The sequence below is a fragment of the Notolepis coatsorum genome, assembly GCF_963971535.1.
Source record: "Notolepis coatsorum genome assembly, chromosome: 1".
In the NCBI taxonomy this organism is placed as follows: domain Eukaryota; kingdom Metazoa; phylum Chordata; class Actinopteri; order Aulopiformes; family Paralepididae; genus Notolepis; species Notolepis coatsorum.
The window spans coordinates 28,490,474-28,503,941 of record NC_140165.1 but is presented as its reverse complement, the minus strand read 5'-3'; the positions used below and the strand labels follow the sequence as shown (position 1 = coordinate 28,503,941).

The 13,468-nt window shown below is 45.2% G+C and overlaps 1 protein-coding gene across 1 annotated transcript in view; it reads left to right on the top strand.

Annotated features, from left to right (window-relative positions):
- Nucleotides 1–13,468, top strand: part of prkx (protein kinase X-linked) — a 154,333-nt gene that overhangs the window by 94,492 nt on the left and 46,373 nt on the right. Inside the window, exon 4 of the mRNA XM_084331108.1 lies at nt 6,446–6,565. Coding sequence (XP_084187234.1) covers nt 6,446–6,565 — 120 coding nt within the window. The remainder of the gene's footprint in view (nt 1–6,445; nt 6,566–13,468) is intronic.

Here is a 13,468-nt window from a genome sequence, read left to right as displayed (position 1 = left end):
GAGTAGAAGTTCTTAAGGATCTTCTGACTGACTTGGAACTTCCTTAGGCGCCTGAGGAAGTAGAGGCGTTGTCGTGCCTTCTTCACAACACTGTCAATGTGTGTGGTCCATGTCAAGTCCTCGGATATGTAGGCTCCGAGGTACTTAAAGCTGTTGACTCTCTCAACCGGTGCCCCGTCGATGCTGAGGGGGCTGTAGTCCTTGACCCCCGACCTCCTGAAGTCCACAATCATCTCCTTTGTTTTGCTGACGTTCAGGGAGAGGCTGTTTTCCTGGCACCATCCCGCCAGGACCTTGACCTCTTCCAGGTAGGCCCTCTCGTCGTTGGCAGAGATCAGGCCCACCACCACTGTGTCGTCAGCAAATTTGATGATTGTATTGCTACTCCGCTGAGCCACACAGTCGTGTGTGTACAGGGAGTAGAGGAGGGGACTCAGAACACAGCCCTGGGGGGCCCCTATGTTGAGGGTGATGGATGAGGAGGTGCAGTTGCCTGCTCTCACCACCTGGGGTCTGCCAGTCAGGAAGTCCAAGACCCACTGGCAGAGGTCATAGCCCAAGCCCAGGTCCCTGAGCTTGGCTATGAGTATGGAGGGGACTATGGTATTGAATGCCGAGCTGTAGTCGATGAATAGCATTCTCACATAGTTCCCCTGCCTCTTGTCCAGGTGTGATGCTGCTGTGTGCAGCACATGGGCTATGGCGTCCTCCGTGGACCTGTTGGGGCGGTATGCAAATTGCAGGGGGTCCATGTTGATGGGGAGGGAGGAGCAGATGTAGCCCTTTACTAGCTTCTCAAAGCACTTCATGGCTATGGAGGTGAGAGCTACAGGGCGGTAGTCGTTGAGGCAAGCAGGCTTGGATTTTTTGGGTACAGGGATAATAGTGGACTTCTTCAGGCAGGTGGGGATGACAGCCTGTTCTAAGGACAGGTTAAATATGTCAGTGAATACTGGGGCCAGTTGGTCGGCACAGACTTTTAGGACGCGGCCGGGGATGCCGTCCGGACCTGCTGCCTTCCTGATATTCACTTTTTTAAAGGTCCGCCTCACCTCATGCTCTGTTACCCTGAACACTGCGCCTCCATCAGCAGCCGACCCCCCCCCCCCCCCCCCATTGCCGTGGCTTGTGAGCTGGTGTTGTTATTACCAGCATCAAACCTCGCATAGAAGGTATTGAGGTCATTTGCTAAGGAGATGTCACTGTTCAGTTTGAGGGAGGCGCCTTTGTAGTCTGTCATCGTTTTGAGCCCCTGCCACATAGCTCTAGAGTCAGCTTGTTCAAACTGGAGTTCAATTTTATCCCTGTAGCGCCGTTTGGCCTCTGACACTGTCCTCCTTACGTTGTATCGCGCCACCTTGTGGTCATTCATGTTGCCTGCCACTAGGCCGTCGTTGTATGCTTTGGTGCGCTCTCTCAGAGCTTCACGGACGGATTTGTCTACCCAGGGTTTTTGATTTGGGTAAACTCTCATTGTGGTAGTGGGGATTGTTTCTTCCACCCTAGTACAAACATAGTCCAGCACTGTCTCCGTGTAGACATTAATGTTATCTGTGTCGCGGAACACATTCCAGTCTGTGCAGTGAAACACAGACCGGAGCGTCTCCTCTGACGTCAAATCCCATTTCTGCACCTCTCGCGAGACTACAGGAGTACTTTTAATTCTCTGTTTGTACTTTGGTGAAAGAAAGATTGACGCGTGATCTGATTTACCAAAGCCACTATCAGAATGAGCCTTGTAGCCACCTTTAAATTGCGTGTAACAGTGATCTAGGATGTTACCGCCTCTGGTGTTGCAAGTCACATGCTGATAGAAGTCAGGTAATACCTTTCTCAGATTGGCGCTGTTGAAATCGCCCAGCACCAAAATGGCGGCGTTAACGTTCGCCACTTGTATTCTATTTACCTCGTCGTGGAGTCTGGAGAGCGCGGCGTTGTTGCTGGCTTGCGGTGGAATATACACTCCGATCAGGTTGATCGCTGTTAACTCCCTCGGGAGGAAGAAAGGACGACACTTAATATTTATATATTCCAGTTCTGGGGAGCAGTGGTTGGATAATTCCTTCACGTTAGTTGGATCGCTCCAATTTTTGTTAAACATGAAGGCAATACCTCCTCCACGTTGTTTACCGGACTCTGATGACCGATCCTTGCGATGGATAAAGAAGTTATCGGCCGGTTGAATTGCGTGGTCTGGGACCTCCGGCGTGAGCCACGTTTCAGTGAAGCAGAGAACGTTGCAGTCCCTAACGTCTCTTTGATATTGAATCCTTGCTCGGATGTCATCCAGTTTATTGTCAATTGATTGTACATTGGCTAGCAATATACTGGGTAGTGGTGTCCTGTGCCGCCTGGTTCTCAGCCTGTTACGGACTCCAGCTCTCTTTCCTCGTCGTCTGGGTCCTCTTTTCCTGGGATCAAGGTACAAAGGATCTGGTCCTAATCTCCGGAGAATTTCTTCAGGCCATTGTTGCGGTTCGGAAAGCTGGTCCAGTGAGTAATCCAGTTGGTAAGTTTCCCGTAATCCAATGTCTATGAGTGACTGACGGTCATATACATTAAATGCACCAACAGTTGGTACAAACAAAACTCTAAAAACTATAAATATTAACAAAAGTAAGCACAGTCTCGACGGAGCGCACAGACAGGCAGCCGTTCGTTGCGGCGCCATCTCCAGGGATAATGTTGGCGTGTTCCTTTAACGCCGTCAGGCAGTCCAAACGTGGAGAAGAACTTGGTCAAAGCCTTAATTATTACATGAGCTGTAATTTTGCGAAGAGGTATAGCCTCAGGAAAACGGGTGGCAGTACACATTATTGTCAACAACAACTGGTTGCCGGCTTTGGTCTTCGGCAACGGACCAACACAATCAACTATGACATTCAAATGGTTCACAGACCGCTGGTATGGGACAGAGGGGAGCAGGTGGAATTACCTGGTTTGGCTTTCCGGTGATGTGACAAGTACTACAGGTACGACAGTACTGTGCTACATCGGACTTCAAACCGGGCCAAAAGAAATGTTGAAGTATTCTGTTGTTGACTATGACTCCCAATGTCCAGACCAAGGGTGGTCATGGGCCAAGAACAGTACATGCTGATGATAAACTGCAGGGACAACAATCTGATAGACAGTGCTCCAGTCTGGTTTCTGATCTGGTAGCCCTATCTCTGATTGCTCATGCTCTGCCTGTCTAGTAGCATGGGACCTCCATGTACGCATCAAAACTCCTTCATCCACAAAATAAGAATGCAACTCTCCTCTGTTCTGTCTCAAGAGAAGAGAAACATTTAGCAAGAGAAGGGTCAGCCTTCTGGGCAGTAATTAGCATTTCACAAGTAACTGGTAACTTCAATGCATCTGAACTAGTTACAGTTGTCTTTGGGTGTACTGAGTCGGTGGTTTGTCAGCGGTGTCAGAAGTTGGAGCCAGCAACTCCTCCCTGACAAATGCTGAAGCAAAAACAGAGTCAGACAAGTCAATTTCATCACCCCTCTTTTTCAATTGAGCCCTAGTGACAACACTTGCAGAAAAAACTTCAGGGAAGTTCTGTGACAGGTCATCAGGCAGAGAATCTGTCTGGGTGATCCAACACTTCCAGCACAGCGTTCACATGGCCTCCAGCTAAATCATTTCCCATGATAAAGGAAATGCCTTTAACTGGCAAGGAGGGTCGCACCCCTACTTTAAAGAAACCAGTGACCAAATCAGATTGTACATGAATACAGTGTAAAGGGGATGGCACGAAATCTCAATACATTGAACTAGGACACTAGAACCACAGGAAGATTTCTCAGACAGAGGCAGTACATCAGAGAGGATAAAGGATTGTGAGGCTCCAGTATCTCGTAAGATCTGAACTGTACACTGATCTTTTTGATCCCCTGTCAAGGAAACTAAACCCTTGGAAATAAATGGCCTGAAACAAGGGTCGAGAACATCCTGATCATGGTGCATCTGCCAATCGGAACCAGGAGCAGGTGCCATTTTAATCAGACCAACCCCTTTGGGTTGCCTAAAGTTCTGAGAGGACGGTTGCTGCTTACGTTTCAATGTTAAACATTCAGAAATAACATGACCAGATCTATGACGGTAGTAACATGCCCGCTCCTCTTTTGAGCGTGGAGGTGACATTTTTGGTCGGGGGTGTGTGAATTCTGAATGGTTGGGGACGGAATGTTTCTGAGAGAAATCATGGGGGAGAAAGGAGTCACGCCTATCCACAAACACAGTTTTATGCTAATACAGCAGCCTGCTGCAGAGTGGACACTCTGCTCACTCAGGTAAATGACGATACGCTCTAGCAAACGATTCTTAAACTCTTCTAATATAATGAGTTCTCTGAGAGAGTTAAGATCTGAGGCCTTGCTTGCTGCACACCACTTATCAAAGAGTTCCCTTCTCTCTAGCAAACTCTACAAAGGTCTGGTTGGCAGCTCTCGTGATTGCGAAACCTCTGCCTATAAGCTTCAGGCACAAGCTCATATGCACGAAGGATGGCAGCCTTCACAGTATCATACAATAAACTATCTTCTAGGGAAATTGTTGAACAAACCTCTTGGGCTTTACCAGTCAATTTGCATTGAAAAAAATATAAAAATCCATAACTCAGCCCTGTGATGAACTATACGTATACGGATTCCTATTATAGCATATTGGGATCCGGGCGCCTTAACTCATTGACCGCCACATGGTTTTCCCATCTCTACTCAATGGCGCCAGCCTTATTGACTATTTTAGAGATGTTTGCGGACCCATCGTGTGTTCTGTATTATAGCTATGGAGACAATAGTATGGCTCATTTTACAGGCATTGTTCATAGTCCAACACTGATTAACCAGTTCATTTCTACATACTGTAGTTTGTGCGCTATTCCATGCTAAACATCGCCCCTTTCCAAAATAATCCAGTCTTTTTTCCTAGATAGCGAGATATGCTGCTTTATATGCAATATGCCCAAATCGTTCAGGTTGCTCGCCTGAAACTCCAAATACTTCCAAATCAAAGGTGTATACCATATACATATGTGTCTTCACAAAATCATCAAGGGGGGGGGTCGTTCTACCTCGAAACTGCGATTGTTACCAAAAGCATGTTTTAGGTCCGGTAAAATACGACACTGATCGGTACAGAAGCATGTTTTAGGTAAGAAAATAAATACCAGCAGGTTACCTAAGATAGACCTTACCTCAGTCAGAAGGTACTCCAAAATGAATAAATCCCAGTCGTCCCATGGCGATCGCAATTACTTGTGTATATTGGGCATGGCTACCATACGTGAAAGAATAGGTCTGAGGCACCAAATCTCCTACCGATTGCTATGTCCCGATCCACTCCGAGGCGGAAGTAGCCGGAGGTAACTCGGTACTGGAAGACAACTGATATCCCCAGTTCAAAAGTTAGGCGATACTGCCACCTGGCGGGATTCAATCATCATTGCATTTCCAACGTAGGCAGCTGTACCAGGGAGACAGGCAGCTCCGAGTGAGTGTTTAGAACAGGGATCAAAGAGAAAATATCAAAAGGTTCAAAACCCGAGAAAAGTCGGGGTTGGCGACGGTTTGGTGGCCAATGAGTTAAAGGTGTAGATAACATTCAGCCACTAGATGTCGCACTAAAGCACCAGCATGTAATTTTTTGCAAGCAGGTGCATTCCCCGTGGGGAAATGGGAGATATGGAGAGAATACAACATTAATTTTGGACCCACCAAAACTTTTGAAACGATACATTCATGAATACATTTTCTTGGGGGAAAGGCAATACTTTTATTCCGCACCTTTCTAAAACCTCTGTGGATGATCATTTTTTAAATGATTACATGCAAATGCTATCTATAGCACCTTTAATACAGGGTAAGCATTGCACGGTACATAAGGTGACGCCAGATTGGATTCAGGGACAGTATGGTTGAATATATGCAGGTGACACCGTGGGCTAGAATGACATGCAGTGAAAAGATCAGGCTGGTGGTGATTGGTAGCAGACATTGCCTTAAATTGTTGCTTGTATATCAGGGAGCTGCTGCTGTCTCTTCTAATGACAAGCTGCTCATCTCTTATTCTTCACATATCAGCAGTAATTAACCTTTCATAACGCACGCCAGTGTTAAGTGCAGGCGAGGGCTGTTTCTGATTTAAGACTTCAGCAGCTCAGCCGTATCTGTCACACTGCAGCCCCCCCCCCCCCCCCCCCCCACCGCCCTCTCTCTCTCTCTCTCTCTCTCTCTCTCTCTCTCTCTCTCTCTCTCTCTCTCTCTCTCTCTCTCTCTCTCGTCAAGGAATAAAGACGAAACACAAGATTTTTTAGATAAAAAATAAATACAAATGAATAAAAAAAAATAAGTAAATGGCAGAAAACTGTAAACACTTGTCTCTCGTTGGTCTACTGTATAGGAACATCAATTAAATGTATATTTCTGTATCTATCTCTATCTCTCTCTCTCAGGACCTGGACACTTTGCGGGACTCCTGAGTACCTGGCGCCCGAGGTCATCCAAAGCAAGGGGCACGGCCGCGCAGTGGACTGGTGGGCCCTGGGCATCCTGATCTTCGAGATGCTGGCCGGGTAGGTGCCGCTGGTCCCACCGCCGGTTTGAAACACGGGGGCACTCTCCTCCATGGTCTGCGCCAGTCTTGCATTCTGCACCGACAGAATTAGCATGTCAAGAGAAGAATTAGGTTAAGGGGGCGTCGTCTGAGTGGTGGCGAGGAACAGCATCCGGCGTCTTCTGAGAGTCGCCCAGAGACACGAGAGTTAAGGTCAACGGCAACCACTGAGGCAGCCTAGTTGTTTTGTCTTTGAAGAGAGCTCTGCACACACACACACACACACACACACACACACACACACACACACACACACACACACACACACACACACACACACACACACACACACTTAAAGAGGCTCAGAAGCACAACTGTCATGGTAGAGATCCCACTGTTTCTCTGGCAGGGTCTCCGATCTTCAGCCGACGCATCGATAGAAGTCTAATCAAAGCGAGCTAATGCTGTAGTCGTTAAAGAGGCACTTTAAAAACAACCGAAAAACTGCAGATTTATTTTGCACATAATCTCACACACGCATCCTAAAAAGATTGTTTGCAAAGAAACGGTTTTGCACACGTTCATATAGTTTGACAGTTATTGAGAGTGAATCAGTTTGAATATGGTAACCACCAGAGATGTCATCGGGCACATTGAGTCCTTGTGTTGTGTTAATTACAGCTCCATGAAATGATAAGACGAGGTGTTGCTATTCTTTCATCTACATTATTTCATGGAGCTGTAATTAACACAACACAAGGACTCAATGTCCCTGATGACATCTCTGGTTGCCATATTCAAACTAATATACTCTCAATAACTGTCGAGCCCATCAGGTCTGGGATCACAGTTCTGCTGTATAGAATACAGTAACAAGACATAATACATCATACAGTAGTAACTGCAGCAGAAATCCGTCAACTACAGTAGGTTAAAGATAAAACGTTATCACACCCTCACACAGTAAATAGATACTAGCCCACACATAATGTTTTGTCTATCGGTTGTAGTTCTAGCGTAGCTGCCTAGGCCAGAATAAATTGTTTCCATACATCCGACCAGCAATACGTCAATCCCATTGATTTGAACACCTCTATTTTGGTTTCGCCATGTCCCCTTTTGGGGGAAAACCACTGGGGGAATAAATAGGGATTAGATGGTGTTTGTTCATAAACTACAACTTTAGGTCAAAACACATGCATATTAATCACAATGAAGACCATCGTTGCCCAGAAATAGTCATTACCTCTCAGTGTTAGGTCACTTGTGAGATTCATAATATTTAAATGTCCAGGTGGGGAAATGAGGAAATATCCTGCAGCTGACTGGGGAAATAGGCCAGCCTGAAAACGGATCAAACCTTACTTTTCACAGTGGCGTGAACGATCCATGGTGGCCAGTGTTGGAGAGTAATTGCTTGACTTAACAACGTTTGAAACTTTTTAAACAGTCTAAGTGTTCTTCCAAACACAATGGCGGTCAATAGGAACGCTGTCTGTGTTTTTCCAAAAAGTAGGCCAAGAGTCAAAGCCAAAGTATCCGGATTTTCCGGTCTGATGTGTTGCCAGAACGCTTTGGCCTGGATTAGCTTTATGCTTCATCTGTATCCAGTAAACTGATTATATCCGTAGTTTTCACAGTATTCAGTTCACATCCTTATCGCAGACATCTTGGTTGGCAAATGACAGGTGATTGTAATCAAATAACGGGTGATCTTTAAAGCACACAGTCATGTCAGGAGCTGAACATGTGTCTGTAATCAAGCCGCAGGTGAGATCATGAAAGCCACGGCCATCAGCATGTTGGTAGAAAATGGCCGCAATGTACTGAGAACGCTATGAGCGGGAACATGTTTGCCTTATGTGGACTTCGGTCTGTGGACAATGTAGTCACGTATTGATGGACAGCACGGTTAATTCCGTATTCACGCCGCATTGCCGCAATCGGCACGGTGTGATGGCACGGTTTAGTTCGGCAGCGTCAGCCGTCTCCCCTCCCTGGACTCAAAAGCACTGGCACGTGGCGAAACACGTTTTTGGAAAAGGGATTTTGGAGTTGTCAGCAGACCTTCCCCCCTTTACCCCCCGATGCCCTCTTTTATACACTGTTAGGAGAGGTAGTGTGGCCTTGGGTGTGTGGAAACATGTGACCTCCTGGAGGTATTTCACCGGGGGCCGCCTTTGAAGCGCCGACACCGGTCCAGTCCAGGGTGGGGCTCCCCGACAACCGCCCAGACAAAGAGCTCCCTTCATGACACGACACACCTTGGAAAAAAAGAAAAAGCATGCCTGCTTTTGTCAAAGGTCCCTCTCCCAGAATGTAGTGAGGGCTTCTTAAAAGTTACTGCCTGGTGGTGAGACCTCCTTCTTCAGGGTGGAGGGAGAGCCCAGGACCTAGGGAGCAGTCACCTGCAGAGGGAGAGGGAGGGGGAGAGGGACAGAGAGAGAGAGAGATCATAATCCCAGCTTGAGGCACAGATTTCTCTCCATAATTGAAACCAACTACCTTGTGTATTTGTGTGTGTGTGTGTGTGTGTGTGCACATGGTAGTGTGACAGACAGACGGGGAGATAGACACACACAGAGAGAGAGACTCTATCTTCCTGTTCATAATCCCGGTTTGAGGCGCAGATTTCTCTCCATAATTGAAACCAACCACCCTGTGTATTTGTGTGTGTGTGTGCACATAGTGGTGCTCCTCGGGGCCCACACACGGCCGTTCAGTAGTTTCCTTTCTAATAGACTGGGCTTCTGTTAGCAGGGCTGTAAACCTCAGAAGAAGAATAGATAGAATAGAACATTATTGTCACGTCGTCTGAACACAGTGCAGGTGAGTGAACATCGTTTGTGTTTGATTCCATTAAGATTTTACTACAGAGGGGCTCTTTTGCACCAAGGTCGCTGTTTGGCGCCATTACAGATTCTACATTTAAGGCAACAATGTGATACTTAACACATTTTTGCTACTAAACGATTAGAACCAGTGGTTTTATGATCAATATCATACAATATATTATGATATTACAACAATTTAAATTGAAAAAAAAACATTTAAGTCTTAAAGGTCAACCTCCACGTTGTATTTTTGTTCAATAAACAATGTGGACTAGGCCAACAGTGACTTTCATGAAGAATTGGAAAAAAAAGTATTGAAATTGACCCAGTTTTAGCGTTTTTATCAAAACATTTTGTCTGCCCAACACAATCAACATGCACATGCATATTTTAATCAATGGTTTATAACGTGCACGTGTAATGTCGTCACAACAGGTATTGGTCACCAGGGGGCTCTGTGACCCTACTCCTGTGCTCTGGGAGACACAGGCAGTAGCAAGGAGGCAGAGCATTATTTTCGGCGTTGGGTGCATGATGCGCATGCGCTGTGATCACACAAGGCAGCCAACGCCGGAAATAATGCCGTTTTGAGCAGTTTATAAAAAATATTTAAAATGTTTATTAGCAACGCAGAGCTTTCAAACCATCCCGTATCTCTGTCCGAAACCCTCGTGCAACTGTGAGTACATTTGAAATGTCTCTGTGATACTTGTATAACGAACGGTTCGGCCAGAACCAGTCCTTCATGGTAAATCTAGGTTGGTTTCCTATTAAGGAGCAAGTGACTGTGGATTCACTCGGTGCATCAGTCACGAAAGGGGCTATGATGAGCTTGGCAAGCCAGAGTAAAACACAGTTTTCATTCAATCAATCAATAACAACATTAACCAGACTCTCGTTGTGTCTATTATGCTAACGCTAAGGTTACCTCATTGTGTCTATTCTACAAGCTTTAACGTTACCTAGCCTCTCGTGTCTATCTGCTAACGTTAGCATTAGGCTAACTAACGTTACGTCCCTAACCCCAACACGCGTAACTAATCAGCGATCTTTTTGTCAGACTAAACTCTCCGCTCGGTGGCAAATTGTGTTGATGTCGGTTTTGTTTCATCAATAAATGAGGCAGAATACACAGTGACTGTATCCTTTTTTATTGCACTTGTTTCTTGCTGCAAACATACAAAAGACATCCTACACGAGACATTAAAGATGGCGGCGTTCTGTTTTCGTTCAGACTCCCCAAACAGTGACGCGTCTCTCTTCTGACCAATCAGTGGTCTGCAGTTTTTCACGTGTCATTTCTGGAGCTCTCATGCTGATCATCAGCAGCCCTGCCTCCCCACACGGAGACAAACTGAGTACTTTATTTTAGTGGAAAAGCAACATTAGATTCGGCTCATTAATATGCAAGCCACACCTGTTGTGACGTCGGCGTTTGATAAGCTTTTTTGATTCGCGCGTGCATGTTATTCGTGCATGGACCTTTTTAACTCTTTCAGAGTGGCATTTCCGGTGTCAAATGGAAAAAAATAAATAATGAAATTATATACCAATGATGTAAACTACCCATAATTGATCAGTAGGGTTTAACCTAGAGGTTGGGCTTTAAACATATACTGTACAACTAAAATGACGTTGAGAGTGCAATTATATTATTACGCTCTTCTTAAAGGAACACGCTAAGATAATGGGAAATTCACTTACCGTCTTCTCCAGAGTCTGACAATAATATTGATGGTAATTTCCTCTGTGCGTTCAGTAGAAAGCTTTCTGGCTGCAAGCTAGACTAGCATAGCACAACTAAATTGAAGCGGTCACAGACCACTAGCCTAGCTTAAAACTCCTATAGAAGTGTTTTGGCCAACAGCTTGGCTAGCTGGTTCATATCCACTTCCATTCATTTGAGTTTTAGTCGTGTTTTCTACTAGAGTTTCCTCATCGTCTATTCCGTCCGTAGAGTTAAACATTTTCTTAGAGTGAGTTAGTCATTAGTCGTTACTGGAACATCTCTGGCATCACAATAATATTCAAAAACATGCTTTGGTTTTTAATAAGCGCCAAATGTAAAGGGGTGCTTCTGCGAGACAGCATCCAACTATTACATAAATCCTGTGACTCTCAGGCCGGGGACACATAGGATGATGAAGCATCATGAAAGTGTAAATTCTTGAGCGAGCAGGAACCTGGCTGTTCACAACAGCAGCCATTTTCTCTGTGCCGATCAACCAGAGATTCTGCTCATCTTCTCCAATCACGTGTAGAGGTGCTTGCAAAGAAAAATACAGACGACTAAGACGAGACGCCGAAACTATAGCTGAAGATCACAAGCCGGTCACGGCACTGCTGGTATGAACGGACTAATCGGTTAACATGGGCGCCAACAGGAAACTGTGCTGTTCCCGACGCTTCCGGACACACCATGTGTCTCTGGTGTCAATGGAGGACAGCCCTATGAGATAGCACCCACTGACCCATCGGTTTCATGCAGACCATGAATATGATGCAAAGCAAACTGGATGGTTGTATAGCTTCTTCCTCTAATTAGCTGTTAATTACACCCAGCCAGCTTCATCTGTACACCTGGGTTTATATCTGCAACAGAACATTTTGTACTAAATATCTAAGCAAATGAACAAAGGGTAGATTATTTACAGGGGTTATGGTAGATACAGTACTGAATGTTGCCCTCTGAACACATTCAATATGAAATATGAATATAGAATATCAGGCCTATAAATTACCTTATTATGGCCAAGTCATGCATCTATGGATCGGCCCAAATCTCCTCTTTCCAATGGAAGAGTTAAATCTGGTACCACCAGGCGCCCGTTACAGGGCAGCAAAGACTGTGAATGAAATCTACACATACAGTTACTTTTGTATAATGTCCATAGCTCCGCCATTTTTTACCGGATTGAGACGTGTTTTTTTCCTAGACGTTCACAGAAAGGTAAATAAACAACATACGTTGTATTTTATGGCAATAACGTTGAGGTTTGTTCAAACCATGAGGTATAAACATGACTAATGTCAATATTTGCAAGAAAAAAATGCAGCTGGTGTGAGCTGGGTAGTGTAGTTTTATGGAATGTAGATGTTCATCGAAAGCCCTGGGTCTCCTCTTTCTTAGGACTACAACAATTTCATGACGGGTTCCTGTCCTTGCGTCTAAATCAGGGGTTATCAAACTTTTTTATACCACGACCCCATTTTATTTAGGATATTTTTTTTGGTGACCCCAACAGGTTCAGCGCCAGAGGTCGCTGTGGGCGTATGGCCGTGTGTGCCAGCGCTGTAATGAATGGGGATACATGCCGGTGTTTGCAGTGCTAAAACTATATTAAATATTATAGCTAGGGATCTAATAATATAGTCGATTGTCATTGAGTTTCTTCTGGTCAAGATGCAAAAAACAGATAATTTTTTCATCCATACATTTCTGTTATATACCGTGGTGAATATGAGTATAATTTTAGAGTAATTCTGTGTAATCCCAGGAAACGCCGCCAAACAGCGTTTTACTGCATTTCACTATAAATCGTGCCATTCCTCGCTTGGATCAACAATCAATCTGAAATCAACGCTAGATTATCGATATTACAGGGCTGTACAGTGCGACGAGGTTTGTCGCAAATTTCCCCTATATATGGCCTGTGCGAGTGGAGAAAAATATTTGGGCGCACCTTTGCGAGTATGGATTTCAACCCTCTCATTCACATTTCACTCCTTTTTTCCAGAGGAATTTAAACGTCGCAAATCTTGTTGGCCGTTTTCTATATCTTTCCTCCCTCGGTCTCTCTCCGTCTGCCAGATCAGGAGCGTGGCTGTTTTAGTTACACACTAAAACGCTCACACTCACACATGCATACGGGTACTTGAGAGGTAATGTCCGCGCTGAAGCAGAGCGGAGAAAACGAAACGTTCTGAAAGGCTATCGTTAGATAGCGCGACCCGTGTAACGTTAAGTAACTTGTGTTCTGTTCAAGTTCTTTAATAGTTGTCATACAGAAGTACAGAATACTTTCATACAAAATGCTTCTTACTGTTACGCTCCAGAGACTGTGCTAGACAAGATAGTATCAAATAAC